The 21,269-nt window shown below is 45.0% G+C and overlaps 1 protein-coding gene across 7 annotated transcripts in view; it reads right to left on the bottom strand.

Moving 5' to 3' along the window:
* Nucleotides 1–21,269, bottom strand: part of TNRC6B (trinucleotide repeat containing adaptor 6B) — a 217,522-nt gene that overhangs the window by 172,070 nt on the left and 24,183 nt on the right. For 4 of the 7 annotated variants that reach the window (XM_077830285.1, XM_077830343.1, XM_077830350.1 and 1 more), the window contains exons 2-3: nucleotides 10,866–10,938; nucleotides 3,951–4,038 (exon numbers count right to left, since the gene is read on the bottom strand). In XM_077830285.1, the coding sequence (XP_077686411.1) occupies nucleotides 3,951–3,995 (45 nt within the window). In that variant the 5' untranslated portion in view covers nucleotides 3,996–4,038; nucleotides 10,866–10,938. Of the gene's footprint in view, nucleotides 1–3,950; nucleotides 4,039–10,865; nucleotides 10,940–21,269 lie in introns of those variants that run through there. The other 3 variants (XM_077830293.1, XM_077830327.1, XM_077830319.1) reach the window with 2 other exon arrangements.

The following is a 21,269-nucleotide window of genomic DNA, read 5'->3' as shown; positions in this document are numbered from 1 at the left end:
AGAGAGAGAGAGAGAGAGAGATCGTGTTCGTGTTCCAATGCCGCCACAGGCAGTAAGAAGGAACTGGAAGGGGTCAGGCTGGCAGGGGTATATATGCATGGCGCAGTGGCGCCACTTGGGGGGCCCCACTGGCCTGACAGGAGCCATTAAGGGAAAATGTTTCCGATGCTCATGCATGCGGCGCGTGCGCACCTAATGTGGAATGGATGTGAACAAGCACTTGAAGAAGAACTACTTAGAGCTAGCCAGTGGATTTTGTGGGACATAAACATCTTATATTCTAGTGTGAAATGTTTGGTTCAGTTTTCAATTTCTTTTTAGCAGGTCATCTTAGGCATATTGTGACTAGGTGGAACAGAGGTAAATATGCTAGTCTCTATCCTTCAGAAACCCGCTGAAGATTAGACTAGAATAAGAGTGGATGTCACAGGGTCAACCTGGCAGAGTTGCAGGTGGCACCCATGACTGGAATAGCAGGGGGTTCTGCAGGTCAGGACTAAGATGCATTGGAAGGAAGCTTGTCCAATCTTTTCACTCACTATGCCCTTAGGCTGTATTTTTCTGTTTCTCTCTTATGAAAATCAATTTTTTTTAAGTAAGCCCATTCTATCATCAGTCCTGAGTACCCAGGATTCTTCAAAATGCACTCCTTGATACAGAATTGTGCTTCAGAATCTAAGCTTTCATTTTTTTTAAAATGTATACCATGATAGTTGCTAAATCATCTCAAACAAGAACTAAGCTTAAACTGATGCAGTGAGTCTTCCTGAGCTTGTAGTGGGGGACAGCACAGACAAGCATAAATTTTCCCTTTACCTCAACAAATTAGATATGAATCAGACAGTAATATAAAATGTCAATACTTAACCATTTCACTGCTAATCCTTATACCAGAAACAGCCAATTAACACACTGATCCCACTAATTGAAATTTCCTTCGACATCACTTCAAGTGTGAAAAGCTCCAGCTGTCCCCTACTACCTGCAGCTTCCTCGGGACTCTTCCTCTTGCTTTGCTACAATACCTTCATCTCATTTGTTCAGGAGTAAGAACAAAAAACTTGTCTAGAAGTGAATATCTTAAGCAGGTGCTAAACAAGCGGGGCCTGATTCTGATTTCATGCACACAGTGGGGTAAATCAAAATTATCTTCACTGAAATAATTAAAAGTTATACTGGTGTAAAATTGGTCTAAGGTACACTGGGTATTAGCTCCATGAACTGCAGCAGTGTAGCCTCACTTGAAGCAGCATTAGTACTATAGTTTCAAAGAAAGAATCAATATATGAAATACACTATGCACTGCCATGCATGACTCAGTCCTTTCTCCAAGCCTACGGGAGAAGGTGTGTGCCAGGAGACTGTGACCACTGTGGAAATTACAAACAATTATTTACGGACTCAGAAGAGATTCTTTTTTAAGTCAGAAAAATAGTGGTTGCAATGTGGGAATTTGAGGATGGTGGGAGGAAATGAAAGGATTCTAAAGACTCGAAAATATGGATACAAAGACCCCACCAAAGCAGGAAAGAAAAAAAAAAGTAGCCAAAGCTATTGTCCAGAACTGCACGTATCCTTTATTTATAACTTAATACTTGGGGTCCAGGGAGGGCAGAGGCAGTCCAGAGCAAGTGTTGACAATACACAGATAGATATTCTAATGCCATGATTTTGAAATAGGACACTTCTCTAGAACACTGAGAATGAGCCTGACACAAGTCCAAAGCAATAATGAACAAAGAGCCATATAATACACTTTGTTTCCACAAGGACACACTTATTTTTCTTGGAAACTAAATTTTTTTTTCTTATGATAAATTTTAAAAACCCTGTTCCTTTACATCTGCACACATGTAACTAAACAATATGTATGGCTCACCTGGAATTCAAAACTGGGGTCAGAGAAAATAGCTATCATTCAAATATTTGTAAATGCCAAATAAAAGTTTAATATTTACAAGATGGTACAACTGAGAGGATGGCAGACTGAAATCAAGAGGGAAATGTAAATCAAATATCAAATGAATGGTGTAAGTCTCCCAATGGGAGGGAAGGAAAGCTCATACCTACAATCATTTAAAATGAGACTAGACAAAGCACTAGAAAAATCTATTTTAGTAAGCAATCTAGTCCAGTGTATAATGGGAAGAAGGTCTAGATGTGCTCATGTTTTTTTGCCCCCATTTCTGATATATGCCAGTGCTGTTCAGCTATCTGAACAATAAAATCAGACTGCAGATGCACGTTAACGAATCTCCCAATTTCTTGCAATGGTAACCAATTGTTTCAGCCAGCAATGTACATGTTCAGCTACACAGAGTCTCTCTAAAAATACAAACTTTCCTTTTAAAATATATTTGGGGGTGCAAGGAGGAAGCAGTCGTTACCAACCCCACCACCACAATTAAATGTGCTAAATAAAGCTTGCTTTCATAGTAGGCAAAGACACTTTTCTAACTAGTTAGTTCTTTCACAGCCAGCCTCCTCATGTGTTCACAAAAGAATAAAACCCATAGATTACTTTGCTGAAAAATAAGCACCAATGACTGTGTTCATCAAATAGAAAGCTAGAGTGCTTCTAGAATTAGTAGCTGATTTCACCATCCTTTTTCCCTTTACTTCTCACCAGTGAACTTTCTGAAATAGCAAAATCCCTCTGAGCAAGGTATTCAGCTGCCTGAGTGAATTACATGCACCACTGTTCTAATAACAGTTTGGAACCTGCTATGGTTTTCATGGACTAACTTTGAAGTTCAACAATCCCTCCTCCCAAAACCATTTAAAAGCTCTTTGTCCCAAGCCTTTTCCAAGAAATTCCACAGAATCACCATAGCAGCTCTCTTTGTACTAACAAACCATCACCTTGAGGTACATGTATAGCTCATATACTTTGTTATTCTGTTAAGGTAGGCAGATATGTGAAGAAAAACCATACGAATGTGTCTCAATGGAATAATAAAGCCTGAAAAAGTTAGACTGATTTTTCCAATCCTCAATAGGGTTGTCTTGTTCAGGCTTAGTGAGAGGGTACCTAAAATCTAGCACAAACAAGCTAATATGAATTTGGTTTGGTTGAAATTTAAAATGGAATGCAATACAATTTACAGATACTTGTAGCAAAGTGAATACTGAACTAGCTTTCTGAAGAGATCATTGTTTTTAAGACAGTAAAATACAGCTGAATGTCTGTGCAGCAGTACAATAGTCAGTGTACCATGTCATTACACAGAAGAGCCAAGGTCATTTGTGAAACTGGAACACCTGCATCTTAGGCTAAAGGAAGCACCTCTTTGAAGAGAAAAGGCACTATCCTGTATCCTTTCACATCTCCCCAGTGAACTTTCTAAACTAGCAATATCTTTCTGAGCAAGGTATTCACCTGCCTGGGTCAATTACATGCATTACTGTTCTGGCAACATTCAAGTTCTCACTGAACAGCTTCTCATGCAATGGTGCATCTCTGGAATCAGTTACTACCAAGGTGGGTATTGTGCTCGGGTGTGTCTTTTGTGGAATAAATCCGTAGAGGCAAAGACGTGAGATGTCAAGTAAAGGAATATTTAAGAATCAAAACATGAGCACACAGATTGGCTTGCAACACATATACAGTGACTTCGGGACCTGAGAGACCAACTGTCTAATGCTTTAATCAGGCTGGAGTGGGGCCAGGGTATCCCCACCACTAATTCTTAGGGCCTTCCAGTTCTAGTAAAAGGGATAAGATAATGAAAAAGTTCAGCGTTTCTTTTAAGAGCTTCCTCTTTCTCCCATCCCGGACATTTCCTGTACTGTGTATGCAGATATCATATACATACTGTAGTAATATTAGACTTGTTCAATTCTACTTTTTAAATACAATCAACTCAGAAGCTAGTGTTTACAATGTCTGTTCCCTGTATGAGCAAGAAAGCTCCTGCTCAAGCAAAGTTTAGTTGCAGTATATCACTGACCTTGGGACTGCCTTCCTCCAGTATTTCTCCCTCATCGGTTTGCATGGGAACAGAATCTGTGCAAAACTGCAGAAATGCAAAATAGTGCCTACAAGAAATAAAGGGAAGGAAAAAACATTTTAAAAAAATATATAAAAAAAGGGTTTGCCATCTTCAACATTTTTGCTGGAATCTCATATAACACCACAAATAATACTGAGAGTCTTGGCCTTTAATCAGATAATACTCTGTATTTAACAGGCTGGATCTCAATCAGTGACTTGCATTCAGGACAAGATAGACAGACATTTTTTTCTTTTTAAAGAGAACAATGTGTCTAGTAGGAGCATATTACTATTTGTTTTAAATTTAGAAGTGTCAGAAGGAAATGGCTGAGAATTTACATAATCATTGTATTCACTCATTCATAAAAAGGGTGTGGTCAGCAAAGAATTACACAGACTGGAGGTCAACAAATCTCTTAATAGAAAATAATCTAAATACAAATACCAAAAGCCAGCTTTACAAATACAGAGTAGAGTGATATTACCCTGGTTACTATATTAATCAAAAAACTGTCAGCTTGACAGTGGTCCTACTATACCTGCAAATTCTTACCTTAGGGCAGAGGTCCCCAAACTGTAGGGCACGCTCCCCTATGGGGGCGTGGAGGACCATTCAGGGAACAGTGGGGTGGGAGCCCCCGTGGGCCAACCCCCAAAGGGGTGGGGTGCAGCAAAGTAGAGCCACCTAGCTCCACTTCCAGTCCCAACCCTGCACCCTGCGCCATGTTAAGGGAATAAAGTGGATGAAGAACCAACTTGTTATATCGTAACAGAGTGCTACAATTTTACTGTTCTGAAGGGCAGAGACTCAGAACATTCTTTTATATATGAAAAAGGAGACAGTTATTTCCACATTTTAATGATGGAGTTGATGGTTATTGAGAAAAATGGAAGAAGTGCCTGGAAACATAAAAACTACTCCTGGGGAAATTCTGCACCACTCCCACAGGCAGAATTCATGTCTCCCACAGATTTCCTTGCTTCCCCACAGAAAAATGGGGGAAGGATAGGAGGGATCAGGGCTGGGAACACTGTAACTGGTGGCTTCTACCCTGCGCCAGGCTCAGCTGCTAGTCAAGCTGAGCTGGGGAGGACAGGACTTACTCTTCTCTTGCAAGAAGCGGCTGGGGCGGGGACCAGAATCCTCCCCAGCTACAGGAAGCCCCACCCCCCGCTTCCTGCCCCTATCACAGGGGGAGCACTCACTGTACAAGGAGCTGCTCCCCCATTCGCCCAACCTCTATGCATCTTGGACCCACCTCCATACCCACACCCCCCACTGAAACAAGCCCCCCACACCGAGCATCATCCCCTGAATCCAGAGCCCCCCTGCACCCACCCCCTACCTGCTGAGCCCCCACCACCATCACATCCGGACCCCCCCACATCCAGATCACCCACCTCTGCACCCAGACCACCCACCTCTGCAGCCAGATCGCCTCCCACTGCCCTTCCCACTCAACCCCCCACCCCCCTGCACCCAACACCTAGACCCCTAACACACTGAGCCCCAACCAGCTGCACCCAGACCCCCACACCAGCAAGCCCCACTGCCCCAGCACCCAGATGTCCCCACTATGCCCTCTACACACCCCCGCCGAGCCCCATCCCCCCCAGCCAGACCTCCCTGCTGAGCCCCAACTGCCTTCACCTGGACCCCACCTGCAGAGTCCCATTGCTATTGCACCCGGAACCCCACCAACAAGCCCCTGTGTATTCAGATCCCCCACTGAACTGCCCACAGATTGCCCCACACAGAACCCTCTCACCTGGATCCCTCCACACTTCGATCCTGCCGGGCTGACCCTGCTTGCCCACTCCTGGTGCACTCGGTTTGAAGGGGCAGGGCCCTTGTGCTGTTTCTGGGTCGGATGCAGCCTCACTGCTAAAGTCCATGTCCTGGAGATGGGGAGCGGCACTGGAGGGTGATCCCTCACCTCCATGCAGCCAGTGGCCTGTGCTCCCCACTGCTATGCTGGAGCTCCACTTTATTTATTGACAAATAAAATTTGCAGAATTTTTTATTTTTTGGTGCAGAATTCCCTCAGAATTCCTGGAGTACACCTGCATTATCAGATGGGACTAAGCTCTGGTCTACACTACGAATTTCAGTCGAATTTAGCAACATTAGGTCGATTTAAGCCTGCACCCAACCACACGACCAAGCCTCTTTTATCGACTTAAAGGGCTCTTAAAATCAATTTCTGTACTCCTCCCCGGTGAGGGGAGTAGCGCTAAAATCAACCTTGCTGGGTTGAATTTGGGGTAGTGTGGATGCAATTCGACAGTATTGGCCTCCGGGAGCTATCCCACAGTGCTCCATTATGACCGCTCTGGACAGCGCTCTCAACTCAGATGCACTGGCCAGGTAGACAGGAAAAGCCCCGGGAACTTTTTAATTTAATTTCCTGCTTGACCGGCATGGCGAGCTGATCAGCACAGGTGACCATGCAGAGCTCATCAGCAGAGGTGACCATGCAGTCCCAGAATCGCAAAAGAGCTCCAGCATGGACCGAAAGGGAGGTACTGGATCTGATCACTGTATGGGGAGACGAATCCGTGCTATCAGAACTCCGTTCCAAAAGACGAAATGCCAACATGTTTGCCAAAATCTCCAAGGGCATGATGGACAGAGGCTACAACAGGGACACACAGCAGTGTCGTGTGAAAGTTAAGGAGCTGAGGCAAGCCGACCAAAAAACAAAGGATGCAAACGGTCGCTCCGGGTCAGAGCCCCAGAGCCGCTTCTTTGATGAGCTGCATGCAATTCTAGGGAGTGCCCCTACCACTACCCCACCACTGTCCGTGGACACCTGCAAGAGGGGAAAAAGTCTCACACAACAGGGATGAGGATTTTTTCGAGGAGAAGGTTGAGGATAGTGCACAGCAGGCAAGCGGAGAATCCCTTCTCCCCGGCAGCCAGAAACTGTTCATCACCCTGGAGTGAATACCCTCCCAAGGCAGGCTCCCAGATCATGAAGCCGGAGGAGGCACCTCTGGTGAGTGTACCTTTATAAATATAATACAAGCAAGCATGTTTAATGATTAATTTTCCCTGAAGACTTGGGATGCATTCGTGGCCAGTATAGCTACTGGAAAAGTCTGTTAACGTGTCTGGGGATGGAGCGGAAATCCTCCAGGGACATCACCATGAAGCTCTCCTGGAGGTATTCTAAAAACCTTTGCAGAAGGTTTCTGGGGAGGTCAGCCTTATTCCGTCCTTCATGGTAGGACACTTTTACTACACCAAGCCAGTAGCAAGTAGTCTGGAATCATTGCAGAACAAAGCATTGCAGCGAATGGGCATGGGCTTTGGTGGCATTCAAACAACATCCATTCTTTATCTCTTTGTGTTAGCCTCAGGAGAGTGATATCATTCATTGGTTCAAATGCGGGAAATTTGTTTAAGGGAACATTCAGTGGTGCCCGTTCCTGCTGAGCTGTTTGCCTTTGGCTGAAAAGAAATCATCCCCACTGTTAGCCACATGGGAGGGGAGGCCCATTCATGCTGAGCTGTTCACAGGGATCTTCCCTGACACTAGCCATGCAGGGGGGTGAGAGGTGAAGCGATCATCCAAGAGAATTGGGCGGGGGGGGGGGTGTTGGGTTGTGCTGCACATTCACCCTAAAGCCGCAGCCCCTCCTGTTAAATGGCCAATCCAACGGGCTTTGCTTGGTATGGGAAAGGAGGATGCTTCTGTTTGAAACCGTTCCCACATGTTATGAAGGTTGAAGAAGCCGAAACCCTTTGCCTTACCATGGCTGCCTGCAAGCCGAATTCTGTTGCCCAGCCGAGCACGTGATGTCTCACATCAAATCAGCAGGCTCTCAATATAAGAGGCAAAATGCAACCTTGTACCAAAAGCACATGTGCTATGTAATGTGAATCGCCTGATTCAGTGTGAAATAGTCTTCCCTTTGTTCTCTAAAATGTATCTTTTTAAATACTACTCTCCCTTTTTCTCCCTCCCGCAGCTGCAAATATTTCAACGCTCCCCCATCATCTCCATCCCACAGGCTAGCGCAGATTAGAAGGCGAAAAAAACACACTCACGATGAAATGTTCTCAGAGCTCATGCAGTCCTCCCGCACTGAAAGCTCAGCAGAATGTGCAGAGGCAAACAATGGCAGAGACCAGGAAAACATTAAATGAACGTGATGAGAAGAGGGAGGAGCGCAATACTAAGTCTAATGGGGGAACAAACTGACATGCTCAGGCATCTGGTGGTGGTGCTGCAGGAAAGACAGCAGGAGCACAGACCACCACTGCAGCCCCTGTATAACCGCCTGCCCTCCTCCCCAAGTTCCATATCCTCCTCACTCAACCACTCCACCCCAGAGGATTGCCCAAGCAACAGAAGGCCGGCATTCAATAAGTTTTGAACTGTAGTATAGCCTTGTCCTTCCCTCCTCCCTTCATCCACCACCCCAACCGGTGCTTCCCTCCTCACCCACCCACCCCGGGCTACCTTGAGAGTTTTCCCCCTATTTGTGTGATGAATTAATAAAGAATGCATGATTTTGAAACAATAATGACTTTATTGCCTCTGAAAGCAGTGATCAAAGCGGGGAGGTCGGTTGGCTTACAGGGAAGTAGAGTCAACCAAGGGGGCGGGTTTTCATCAAGAAGAAACAAAAAGAACTGTCACACTGTAGCCTGGCCAGTCATGAAACTGGTTTTCAAAGCTTCTCTTATGAGCAGGGCGCCCAGCTGTGCTCTAATTAACCTGGTGTCTGGTTGCGCATAATCGGCCGCCAGGCGATTTGCCTCAACCTCCCACCCCACCATAAACATCTCCCCCTTACACTCTCAGATATGTGGAGTACATAGCAAGCAGCTATAACAATGGGAATACTGGTTTTGCTGAGGTCTCACCTAGTCAGTAAACTGCGCCAGCAAGCTTTTAAACGTCCAAATGCACATTCTACCATCATTTTGCACTTGCTCAGCCTATAGTTGTACTGCTCCTTACTACTGTCTAGGGTGCCTGTGTATGGCTTCATGAGCCATGGCATTAAGGGGTAGGCTGGGTCACCAAGGATAAGTGTAGGCATTTCAACATCCCCAACGGTAATTTTCTGGTCTGGGTAGTAAGTTCCTTCCTGCAGCTGTTCAAACAGACCAGAGTTCCTGAAGATGCGAGCATCATGCACCTTTCCCGGCCATCCCATATTGATGGTGGCGAAATATCCCTTGTGATCCACCAGTGCTTGCAGCACTATTGAAAAGTACCCCTTGCGGTTTATGTACTGGCTGCCAAGTGGTCCAGTCCCAAGAAAGGGATATGCATTCCGTCTATCGCCCCACCACAGTTAGCAAATCCCATTGCAGCAAAGCCATCCACTTATCACCTGCACATTTCCCAGAGTCACCACCCTTGATAGCAGCAGCTCAGTGATTCCACTGGCTACTTGGATCACAGCAGCCCCCACAGCAGATTTGCCCAATCCAAATTGATTCCCGACTGACCGGTAGCTGTCTGGTGTTGCAAGCTTCCAAAGAGCTATCACCACTCACTTCTCAACTGGGAAGGCTGCTCTCATCTTGGTATTCTTGCGCCTCAGGGCAGGGGAAAGCAAGTCACAAAGTTTCATGAAAGTGCTCTTACGCATGCGAAAGTTTCACAGCCACTGGGAATCATCCCAGACCTGCAACACTATGCGGTCCCACCAGTCTGTGCTTGTTTCCTGGGCTCAGAATCGGCGTTCCACAGCATGAACCTGCCCCATTACCACCATGGTGTCCAAATTGCCAGGGCACGTGTTTTGAGAGAAGTCTGTGTCCATGTCCTCATCACTATCGTGATCACACTGTCATTGCCTCCTTGCCTGATTTTGCAGGTTCTGCACATACTGCAGGATAATGCGTGAGGTGTTTGCAATGCTCACAACAGCAGCAGTGAGCTGAGAGGGCTCCATGCTTGCCGTGGTATGGCATCTGCAGGAGAGCAGAGTTGCAGCAGAAGCGGTGGATGACGATGGATGCCATGAGAATAGATATTATACAGAACGACGAGAGGACCTGCAAGATGGATTCATGGCACCAGGAGAGAAGAGTTGCAGCAGAAGCGGTGGAGGACGACGGTTAGCACTGCGCACATTTCCCGAGGAAGAACACAAGTACCCAGGAGCACATGACAGACAACATGGGGAAATTCGCTATTAAGACAAGAGCAGGAGAACAGAGTTGCAGTGGAAGTGGTGGATGATGACGACGGTTAGCACTCCTAATGCACCGTCTGCTGACAGCAGTATGGCATCTGCACGGAAAAAAGGCACGAAACGATTGTCTGCCGTTGCTTTCATGGAGGGAGGGGTAACTGACGACATGTACCCAAAACCACCCGCAACAATGTTTTTGCCCCATCAGGAATTGGGAGCTCAACCCAAAATTCCAATGGGTAGCGGAGACTGCAGGAACTGTGGGATAGTAACCCACAGTGCAATGCTCTGAAAGTCGACGCTAGCCACGGTACTGTGGACGCACTCTGCCGACGTAATGCGCTTAGTGTGTACATATGCAATCGACTGTATAAAATAGATTTCTAAAAATGGACTTCCATAAGATAGACCTTATTTCGTAGTGGAGACATACCCTAAGTTTTCACTGTTTCTAAAAGGTTGATATTCTTATCGCCACTGAACTCTGCCAAAAAACACCACAGTACACATATCTTTATCCAACAAGCATGAAAATCATCAAGCATTTACCAAAATCTTACACCCAAACCCACAAGAAATAAGAGAAAGGGAAGTATGCTAAGAAAGCAACAAGCATTGCTATGCCAGTCAATTAATGGTTAGCATAGTTTAATTCTGCTCTATTCCCCCTTAAAATTCCAAGTGTATATTGGTGTTTAGATGATTTTACCTTTGACAGTTTCCTCGGGCTACTAAAGCCCACAAGGATCCGTCCTGGCTACATTCAGTGCAAAAACAAAACCCTGAAAAGAGAAAAGAAAAATCATATATAATCAGCTGTGATTAATCACGAGATCAAAATATGTACAAGAGAAAGGCAAACTTCCTTCTGAAGATAAGCAACCCCTCGCTTCCAAAATGATTTTTTAAAGTTTATCCACTTTCTAAATAGGCCCCTACCAAATTTACAGCCATGAAAAACACGTCATGAACTGTGAAATCTGGTCTCCCCCTTGGCCTTTTGTGTGCTTTTACCCTAGACTATACAGATTTCACAGGGGAGACCAGCGTTTCTCAAATTGGTGGTCCTGACCCAAGAGGGAGTTGCAAGGAGGTTACAAGGTTATTTTAGGGGGAGTTGTGGTATTGCCACCCTTACTTCTGCACTGCCTTCAGAGCTGGGCACCTGGAGAGTGGCAGCTGTTGGCCAGGTGCCCAGATCTGAAGGCAGCGCCCCACCAGCAGAGCAGAAGTAAGGGTGACAAAACCATACCATTCCACCGTTACTTCTGTGCTGCTTGCATCAGAGCTGGGTGGCCAAAGAGTGGCAGCTGCTGACTTAGGGCCCAGCTTTGCAGGCAGCAGCACAGAAGTACAGGTGGGAATACCATACCATGCCATTTTTACTGCTGCGCTGCTGCTGCTGGCGGCAGCTCTGCCCTCAGAGCTGGGCTCCCGGCCAGCAGTCACCGCTCTCCAGATGCCCAGCTCTGAAGGCAGCATCACTGCCAGCAGCAGCGCAGAAGTAAGGGTAGCAGTACTGCAACCCCCCTCCAATAACCTTGTGACACCCCCACAACTTCCTTTTGGGTCAGGATCCCTACAATTACAACACCGTGAAATTTCAGAATTCAATCGCTGAAAATCATGAAATTTACAATTTTTAAAATCCTAGGACCATGAAATAGACTAAAATGGACCGTAAATTTGATAGGGCCCTACTTATAATGAAAAACAATTGCACAGGTAAAAACTCATGACTGTAAAGGAGGTTGTAAGAGCTACCTTTTTGCCTTATTTTCAGTTTTGTTTGCTTAATAATGGAATAAACGTCTCATACCCACTGCGCTCCCGTGCCAATATGCTCCCCTGCCCCAAGCAAGTTGCTCTTCTGAACCAATAACTGCATGCTACAAAAAAGTATGACTTTCACAGAATAGGAGTTGAAATATAGAAGTATGAATGGAAATGCACGTTACAAGCAGACAGCCTTAAAAATATATTGATGCTATAATACTAGATTATTTATTGTTACACACATTTATAACATCCATCACCAGAGCATCTCGGTGCCCTTTACATATTTTAGGTCAAGAACCATCAACATTTTTCCAAAACTGGAGAACTCATACTTTGTAAAACCTCTTCCCTTCTCCACCAACAGCATTTAATCTTTTGTCTCTCACTCACACACACACACTGACTGGGAGAACCAGCCAGTAGACTAAATGTTAGAGATTTCACAGCCTGACTTTAATGGAAAACCTGAACAAAAGATGCATCTTACACTGTCCTGCATCAGAGGGCAAGCTCAGACCCACTTCAAGTAACACATTCCAGCAGTGTGGATCTGTCACAGAAGTCAACCAGTTCCTGCAAACTCCACCCTTGGGGGACATAACTAATTGTGTTGTGTGAAGAACTGATGTAATAACAGGACATAAGGAAGACGTGATCTCTGAAATTGCTGGGACCATTTAGGGCAGGCCTCACACATTTGTACTTGTCCATTTGCCCAGGGTAATGGTTCTCAAATTGTGGGTCAGGACCCCAAAGTGGGTCGCAACCCCATTTTAATGGGGTCACCAGGGCTGGGTTAGACTTGCTGGGGTTCGGGGCCCAAGCCAAAGCCTAAGGGATTCAGCCCTGGGCGGTGGGGCTCAGGTTACAAGCCTCCTGGCTTGGGCTGAAGCCACTGGGCTTTGGTTTTGACCCCTTCCCCACCCGAGGCAGTGGGGCTCAGGCTTTGGCCCCCACACCTGAGGCAGTGGGATTTGGGTGGGCTCAGGCTTCAGTCCCCTTTCCTGGGGTCACGTAGTAATGTTTGTTGTCAGAAGGGGGTCGCAATGCAATGAAGTTTGAGAACCGCTGGCCTAGGGTGAATAATTTTTTTTAAAAGTGAGTAAAATATCCTTTTTTCATTATTATCCATCACTGAGGCAAATGGCAAGTGCAAGTGGATTCTGTGCCTGTGAAACTACACTTTCATGACAGTTTTGCAAGACTGATAAAGTGCTGTATGGACGGCACCCCAGTTTTCACCCAGACATGAACTAGCAGCCAGGGCAAACACCAAAGCATAAGTGTAACATGCTCACACCAGTCTTCCCTGCAGCTTCTGAGGAGTCTTCAGGGGTAAACCCACATAGAATACATTCCAGTTCTATATCACTGAGGTGACAGAGGCATCAATAACTAACAAAGTCCATGCTGATACTCTATAATACTTTTGCTAGCCAAGTATAAAAGGAGTTTCGAACTACTGCTCCGCTCTGGGAACCCAGGACCAAAGCAGAGTCTAGTATAACACTGTGAAACACTTCTGCAATAGGTGAGTAAATACCCTCAACTGAGAAAGAGGTTACACTATTTCCTACTTTTTAACAATGCTTCTCCTTGCCAATAAATATTACGATCATAGTATCTGAACTAAATCTAAGCCAACTGACTTTCATCCAGTGTCTTGTTTCTACCAAACATTAACAGAACAGGGAAACGGTTCCATCTGGACATAATGAAAAGGATCCATAGAAATGAGAGAGTCATCCACGGTGTAGCCCATCATGTCTCACAATCTACCCCAGGGACTTCATGTACACTTTGAACAAGTGAAAACGGAATCTTCTGGAGTGACTGTACTGAAAGTGCTCAAAAAACAAAGCCATCACCCTGCACAACTCCCTGGGATTTCTCAGAAATTAACTTGTGGCGACCCTTCAAAGCAACATCATCAAGACAGCAGCACACAGTGATAAACATTAAAGGCTACTAATAAACCTAAAAGCATCAGGATGCATGTCTGACTGCCATCCACTGTCCAATGGTATTATCAACCTACCAGCAAGAATAATGCAATTTCAGGGTCAGACCTAGGTTTAAAAACCTGATTGACTGGGATCCAAAGTTGGAGGATATCAGATGCTACAGGAATGGCATAAGACCGCCTTTTCAATGGCCCTTCCCTGAAAGGTATTGGTTAGAGGCTGGATATTAAGGGCTTATCTACAAGAACAAATTAGTTTGTGGCAAGCTGGGGCATGAATCTACCATGCAAGAGCCTGCTGCGAAACAATCATCCATGTGGACCCTGCAGCAGGATCCACATGGACAGTTAGTCTGCAGCAGGCTAGTGCATGGCAGATTCACTCCCCAGCTTGCCGCAAACTAATTGTTCTTGTAGATAAGCCCTAAATTGCTATGTCATCAATATCAAGTGATTGTGTTTTGCGCTAGGGCCAGACTACAGCATGCTTATGGGTTGCTAGCAGCGCTCTCCTCAGGGATGCATGAATTAATCACCATCATAATCTGCCCAGCTTGCCCCACTGGCTTTTTACCAGTCACGGCACGAGAGGACCTGTACAGTGAATCTACTCTCTCTCACTGAATGAAAATCAGGGAAGACTGGACATTCATTTGCTCCCTCCTGTTTTAATAGTGCTACCACAGGTCTCTAAAGACAGCCCTGAATGTGACCAATAGTGTTGTCCCAGTAGTTTAAAAGACTAAAACCTAATGAAGGCAGACTGGATTAATCAGACAGACCACCACCTAGAGCAATTCTGCTGAGAAGGACTTCACAGAAATCATGGTACAGAAGAAAAGTCCAAGTGTGGTGTCTACAGTGGCAATTTGTCGATGAAACTTTTGCGTAAAAAGCCCTCTGAGTCTCGTTGAGGTGGCTTTATTTCGCCAATGAAACTGAGGAGTTTCAATGCCAAAAGTGGCACTGCAGTGCGTACACCTCCACTGTTTTGTCAAGAGAAGTTGTCTTTCACAGAAAAAACTTGGCAGTGTAGACAATGCCTTAGTTTCGACCACAGCTATGACCTAGGAATAAAAAACAAAACACACACCCCCTTATGATGCAATCCTTCAGATTAAGCATCCATTTCTGCCAACAATGTTCTAGCTGGTGCTGTAAAGATCCACCTGCATAAGCAGGAATTTTACCCAGGAAAGCAGTAGTATCCATTCCACTAGAATCTCTGAAGGATGTTAAACAGAAGCTACTAAAGTGAGACATTTTTGAATTAGCAAACCCAGATAACTTGCATCAAAGAGTTTTAAAAGAGCTGACTGAAAAGCTCACTAGACTGTTAATGTTGACTTTCAATAAGTCCTGGAGCACTGGGAAAGTTCCAGAGGACTGGAAGAAAGCTACAGTTGTGCCAAGTTTTAAAAAGGGTAGACAGAATGATCCAAGTAATTATAGGCCTGTCAGCCTGACATCAATCCCAGGCAAGATAATGCAACAGCTAATACAGGACTTGATTAATCAAGAATCAAAAGAGTATTGTAATAAATGCAAATTGACATTGGTTTATGGAAAATAGATCCTATCAAGCTAACTTGATATCTTTTTTTATAATGAGATTGCAAGTTTGATTGATAAAGGAAATAGTGTTGATGCAATGTACTTTGACTTGTTACCATATAACATTTTCAATAAAACATCAGAATGATATAAAATTAACATGGCACACATTAAAAGGATTAAAAACTGGCCAGCTGATAGGTCTTAAAATGTAATTCTAAATGGGGAATCAATCAAGTAGGTGTGTTTCCAGTGGGATCCTATAAGGGATTGGTTCTTGGCCCTATGCTATTTAACATTTTCATGAATGACTTGGAAAAAAAAAAACAAAAAATCATCACTGATAAAGTTGCAGATGACACAAAAATTGGGGGAGTGGTCAAGAAATGGACAGGTCACTGAGACAGTGATCTAGAGATCACTTGGTAAACTGGGCACAAGCAAATAATCTGTGGTTTAATATGGCTGTCAATTATACATCTAGGAACAAAGAATGTAGGCCATAATTACTGAACAAAATAAAATTAGGTCTTGTACCAGCTGACTAATATTATGTGTCACCTATAATGTAATCTGAAAACAATCTCTCTTGGGGATTCTAGTATACAAAGTGACAGCAGTTCAGCTGGCTTGATTAGCAAAAAGAAAAGGAGTACTTGTGGCACCTTAGAGACTAACCAATTTATTTAAGCATGAGCTTTCGTGAGCTACAGCTCACTTCATCAGATGCATATCGTGGAAACTGCAGCAGGCTTTATATATACACAGAGAATATGAAACAATACCTCCTCCCACCCCACTGTCCTGCTGGTAATAGCTTATCTAAAGTAATCGTCAGGTTAGGCCATTTCCAGCACAAATCCAGGTTTTCTCACCCTCCACCCCCCCCACACAAATTCACTCTCCTGCTGGTGATAGCCCATCCAAAGTGACAACTCTTTACACAATGTGCATGATAATGAAGTTAGGCCATTTCCTGCACAAATCCAGGTTCTCTCACTCCCTCACCCCCCTCCAAAAACCCACCCCCATACACACACAGACTCACTCTCCTGCTGGTAATAGCTCGTCCAAACTGACCACTCTCCAAGTTTAAATCCAAGTTAAACCAGAACATCTGGGGGGGGGGGGGGGGGGGGGTAGGAAAAAACAAGAGGAAATAGGCTACCTTGCATAATGACTTAGCCACTCCCAGTCTCTATTTAAGCCTAAATTAATAGTATCCAATTTGCAAATGAATTCCAATTCAGCAGTTTCTCGCTGGAGTCTGGATTTGAAGTTTTTTTGTTTTAAGATAGCAACCTTCATGTCTGTGATTGCGTGACCAGAGAGATTGAAGTGTTCTCCGACTGGTTTATGAATGTTATAATTCTTGACATCTGATTTGTGTCCATTTATTCTTTTACATAGAGACTGTCCAGTTTGACCAATGTACATGGCAGAGGGGCATTGCTGGCACATGATGGCATATATCACATTGGTGGATGTGCAGGTGAACGAGCCTCTGATAGTGTGGCTGATGTTATTAGGCCCTGTGATGGTGTCCCCTGAATAGATATGTGGGCACAATTGGCAACGGGCTTTGTTGCAAGGATAAGTTCCTGGGTTAGTGGTTCTGTTGTGTGGTATGTGGTTGTTGGTGAGTATTTGCTTCAGGTTGCGGGGCTGTCTGTAGGCAAGGACTGGCCTGTCTCCCAAGATTTGTGAGAGTGTTGGGTCATCCTTTAGGATAGGTTGTAGATCCTTAATAATGCGTTGGAGGGGTTTTAGTTGGGGGCTGAAGGTGACGGCTAGTGGCGTTCTGTTATTTTCTTTGTTAGGCCTGTCCTGTAGTAGGTAACTTCTGGGAACTCTTCTGGCTCTATCAATCTGTTTCTTTACTTCCGCAGGTGGGTATTGTAGTTGTAAGAAAGCTTGACAGAGATCTTGTAGGTGTTTGTCTCTGTCTGAGGGGTTGGAGCAAATGCGGTTGTATCGCAGAGCTTGGCTGTAGACGATGGATCGTGTGGTGTGGTCAGGGTGAAAGCTGGAGGCATGCAGGTAGGAATAGCGGTCAGTAGGTTTCCGGTATAGGGTGGTGTTTATGTGACCATTGTTTATTAGCACTGTAGTGTCCAGGAAGTGGATCTCTTATGTGGACTGGACCAGGCTGAGGTTGATGGTGGGATGGAAATTGTTGAAATCATGGTGGAATTCCTCAAGGGCTTCTTTTCCATGGGTCCAGATGATGAAGATGTCATCAATATAGCGCAAGTAGAGTATGGGCTTTAGGGGACGAGAGCTGAGGAAGCGTTGTTCTAAATCAGCCATAAAAATGTTGGCATACTGTGGGGCCATGCGGGTACCCATAGCAGTGCCGCTGATCCAGTCTGCTGAAGGTCGAAACAGCAGACTGGACTTCTACATAGAGTGCTTCCGCCGACGTGCACGGGCTGAAATTGTGGAAAAGCAGCATCACTTGCCCCATAACCTCAGCCATGCGGAACGCAATGCCATCCACAGCCTCAGAAACAACTCTGACATCATAATCAAAAAGGCTGACAAAGGAGGTGCTGTTGTCATCATGAATAGGTCGGAATATGAACAAGAGGCTGCTCGGCAGCTCTCCAACACGAGTTTCTACAAGCCATTACCCTATGATCCCACTGAGAGTTACCAAAAGCAACTACAGCATATGCTCAAGAAACTTCCTGAAAAAGCACAAGATCAAATCCGCACAGACACACCCCTGGAACCCCGACCTGGGATATTCTATCTACTACCCAAGATCCATAAACCTGGAACTCCTGGGCGCCCCATCATTTCAGGCATTGGCACCCTGACAGCAGGATTGTCTGGCTATGTAGACTCCCTCCTCAGGCCCTACGCTACCAGCACTCCCAGCTACCTTCGAGACACCACTGACTTCCTGAGGAAACTTCAATCCATCGGTGATCTTCCTGATAACACCATCCTGGCCACTATGGATGTAGAAGCCCTCTACACCAACATTCCACACAAAGATGGACTACAAGCCGTCAGGAACACTATCCCCGATAATGTCACGGCTAACCTGGTGGCTGAACTTTGTGACTTTGTCCTTACCCATAACTATTTCACATTTGGGGACAATGTATACCTTCAGATCAGCGGCACTGCTATGGGTACCCGCATGGCCCCACAGTATGCCAACATTTTTATGGCTGATTTAGAACAACGCTTCCTCAGCTCTCGCCCCCTAAAGCCCCTACTCTACTTGCGCTATATTGATGACATCTTCATCATCTGGACCCATGGAAAAGAAGCCCTTGAGGAATTCCACCATGATTTCAACAATTTCCATCCCACCATCAACCTCAGCCTGGTCCAGTCCACACAAGAGATCCACTTCCTGGACACTACAGTGCTAATAAACAATGGTCACATAAACACCACCCTATACCGGAAACCTACTGACCGCTATTCCTACCTGCATGCCTCCAGCTTTCACCCTGACCACACCACACGATCCATCGTCTACAGCCAAGCTCTGCGATACAACCGCATTTGCTCCAACCCCTCAGACAGAGACAAACACCTACAAGATCTCTGTCAAGCTTTCTTACAACTACAATACCCACCTGCGGAAGTAAAGAAACAGATTGATAGAGCCAGAAGAGTTCCCAGAAGTTACCTACTACAGGACAGGCCTAACAAAGAAAATAACAGAACGCCACTAGCCGTCACCTTCAGCCCCCAACTAAAACCCCTCCAACGCATTATTAAGGATCTACAACCTATCCTAAAGGATGACCCAACACTCTCACAAATCTTGGGAGACAGGCCAGTCCTTGCCTACAGACAGCCCCGCAACCTGAAGCAAATACTCACCAACAACCACATACCACACAACAGAACCACTAACCCAGGAACTTATCCTTGCAACAAAGCCCATTGCCAATTGTGCCCACATATCTATTCAGGGGACACCATCACAGGGCCTAATAACATCAGCCACACTATCAGAGGCTCGTTCACCTGCACATCCACCAATGTGATATATGCCATCATGTGCCAGCAATGCCCCTCTGCCATGTACATTGGTCAAACTGGACAGTCTCTATGTAAAAGAATAAATGGACACAAATCAGATGTCAAGAATTATAACATTCATAAACCAGTCGGAGAACACTTCAATCTCTCTGGTCACGCAATCACAGACATGAAGGTCGCTATCTTAAAACAAAAAAAACTTCAAATCCAGACTCCAGCGAGAAACTGCTGAATTGGAATTCATTTGCAAATTGGATACTATTAATTTAGGCTTAAATAGAGACTGGGAGTGGCTAAGTCATTATGCAAGGTAGCCTATTTCCTCTTGTTTTTTCCTACCCCCCGCCCCCCAGATGTTCTGGTTTAACTTGGATTTAAACTTGGAGAGTGGTCAGTTTGGACGAGCTATTACCAGCAGGAGAGTGAGTCTGTGTGTGTATGGGGGTGGGTTTTTGGAGGGGGGTGAGGGAGTGAGAGAACCTGGATTTGTGCAGGAAATGGCCTAACTTCATTATCATGCACATTGTGTAAAGAGTTGTCACTTTGGATGGGCTATCACCAGCAGGAGAGTGAATTTGTGTGGGGGGGTGGAGGGTGAGAAAACCTGGATTTGTGCTGGAAATGGCCTAACCTGACGATTACTTTAGATAAGCTATTACCAGCAGGACAGTGGGGTGGGAGGAGGTATTGTTTCATATTCTCTGTGTATATATAAAGCCTGCTGCAGTTTCCACGATATGCATCTGATGAAGTGAGCTGTAGCTCACGAAAGCTCATGCTCAAATAAATTGGTTAGTCTCTAAGGTGCCACAAGTACTCCTTTTCTTTTTGCGAATACAGATTAACACGGCTGTTACTCTGAAACCTGGCTTGATTAGGAAATCTATGAAACACCACGACCCCTTGGCTAAGTTTTTCCCTAGACTTTATTCATATAGGGCCTTGCACTCTACATTCACATGTGGAAAGATTAATACACTTCCAGCAAGTGCCTCCCTTTTAGTGACCTCACATAAATCTCACTGCAGGGACCTGGTGAGGTTCCAGCTTGCAGAACTGGAAGGAGCAGAATATGATTACAGGGAAAGCTGGGTTCCTCTAAGATCCTCTTTCATCCCCTTCACTCCGAAACAACAAGCCATCAAAGAAAACAGCACAGATTAATTCAACATGTGGCTGTATTTCTCTCTGGACTATAGAATATCTTTCACAGAGGATTTCAGGGCAACAGCAACAGGAACTCCTGAAAGCATAGCTTCTCTGTGCAGGAAGAAATGGTTTCTTCTGCAAGGTCTGGGGTAGTAAATCACATGCGCACACACACAAAAAAAGAGTAGGAAACTCTACAGGCTAAAAACCTCTTAATGTGAGATATTCCTTTCTGGGGAGAATGGACTCTTGGATTGTATGATGGATATTTATCCTAAAGTGAAGGAGAAACGGTATTACATCATCACCAAAAAGGTGGACAGTGTCAAAATCTGTTTCAAATAATACAGAGTTCAGGGCAACCAGTTCTCTTTACTCACTCCCCAACTGGTATGAAAATATGCAACCATCTCTTTCTAATTAAAAGTGTTCTAAAACAAGCAGCTAATAGCCACACAGGCAACCTGAACAGCTCTGTGCAATTCATTGAAATTGTTCCAATTGCAGTAGTTCAAGCACTATACAAAAGACAAAGTTTATTGTAGAGGTATGATTGAACAGGTTGCAGGTTTTTTAAATTCAGTTTTGTTGGCTGGCTAGAGCTTATAGTTAATGAGCAACATGGTGAAGCAATAAACCATTCTTGTCATGGAACTA

Source organism: Eretmochelys imbricata, chromosome 1, assembly GCF_965152235.1.
Source record: "Eretmochelys imbricata isolate rEreImb1 chromosome 1, rEreImb1.hap1, whole genome shotgun sequence".
Lineage (NCBI taxonomy): Eukaryota > Metazoa > Chordata > Testudines > Cheloniidae > Eretmochelys > Eretmochelys imbricata.
The sequence above is the reverse complement of the archived record's forward strand: the minus strand, read 5'-3'. Positions and strand labels throughout refer to the sequence as shown.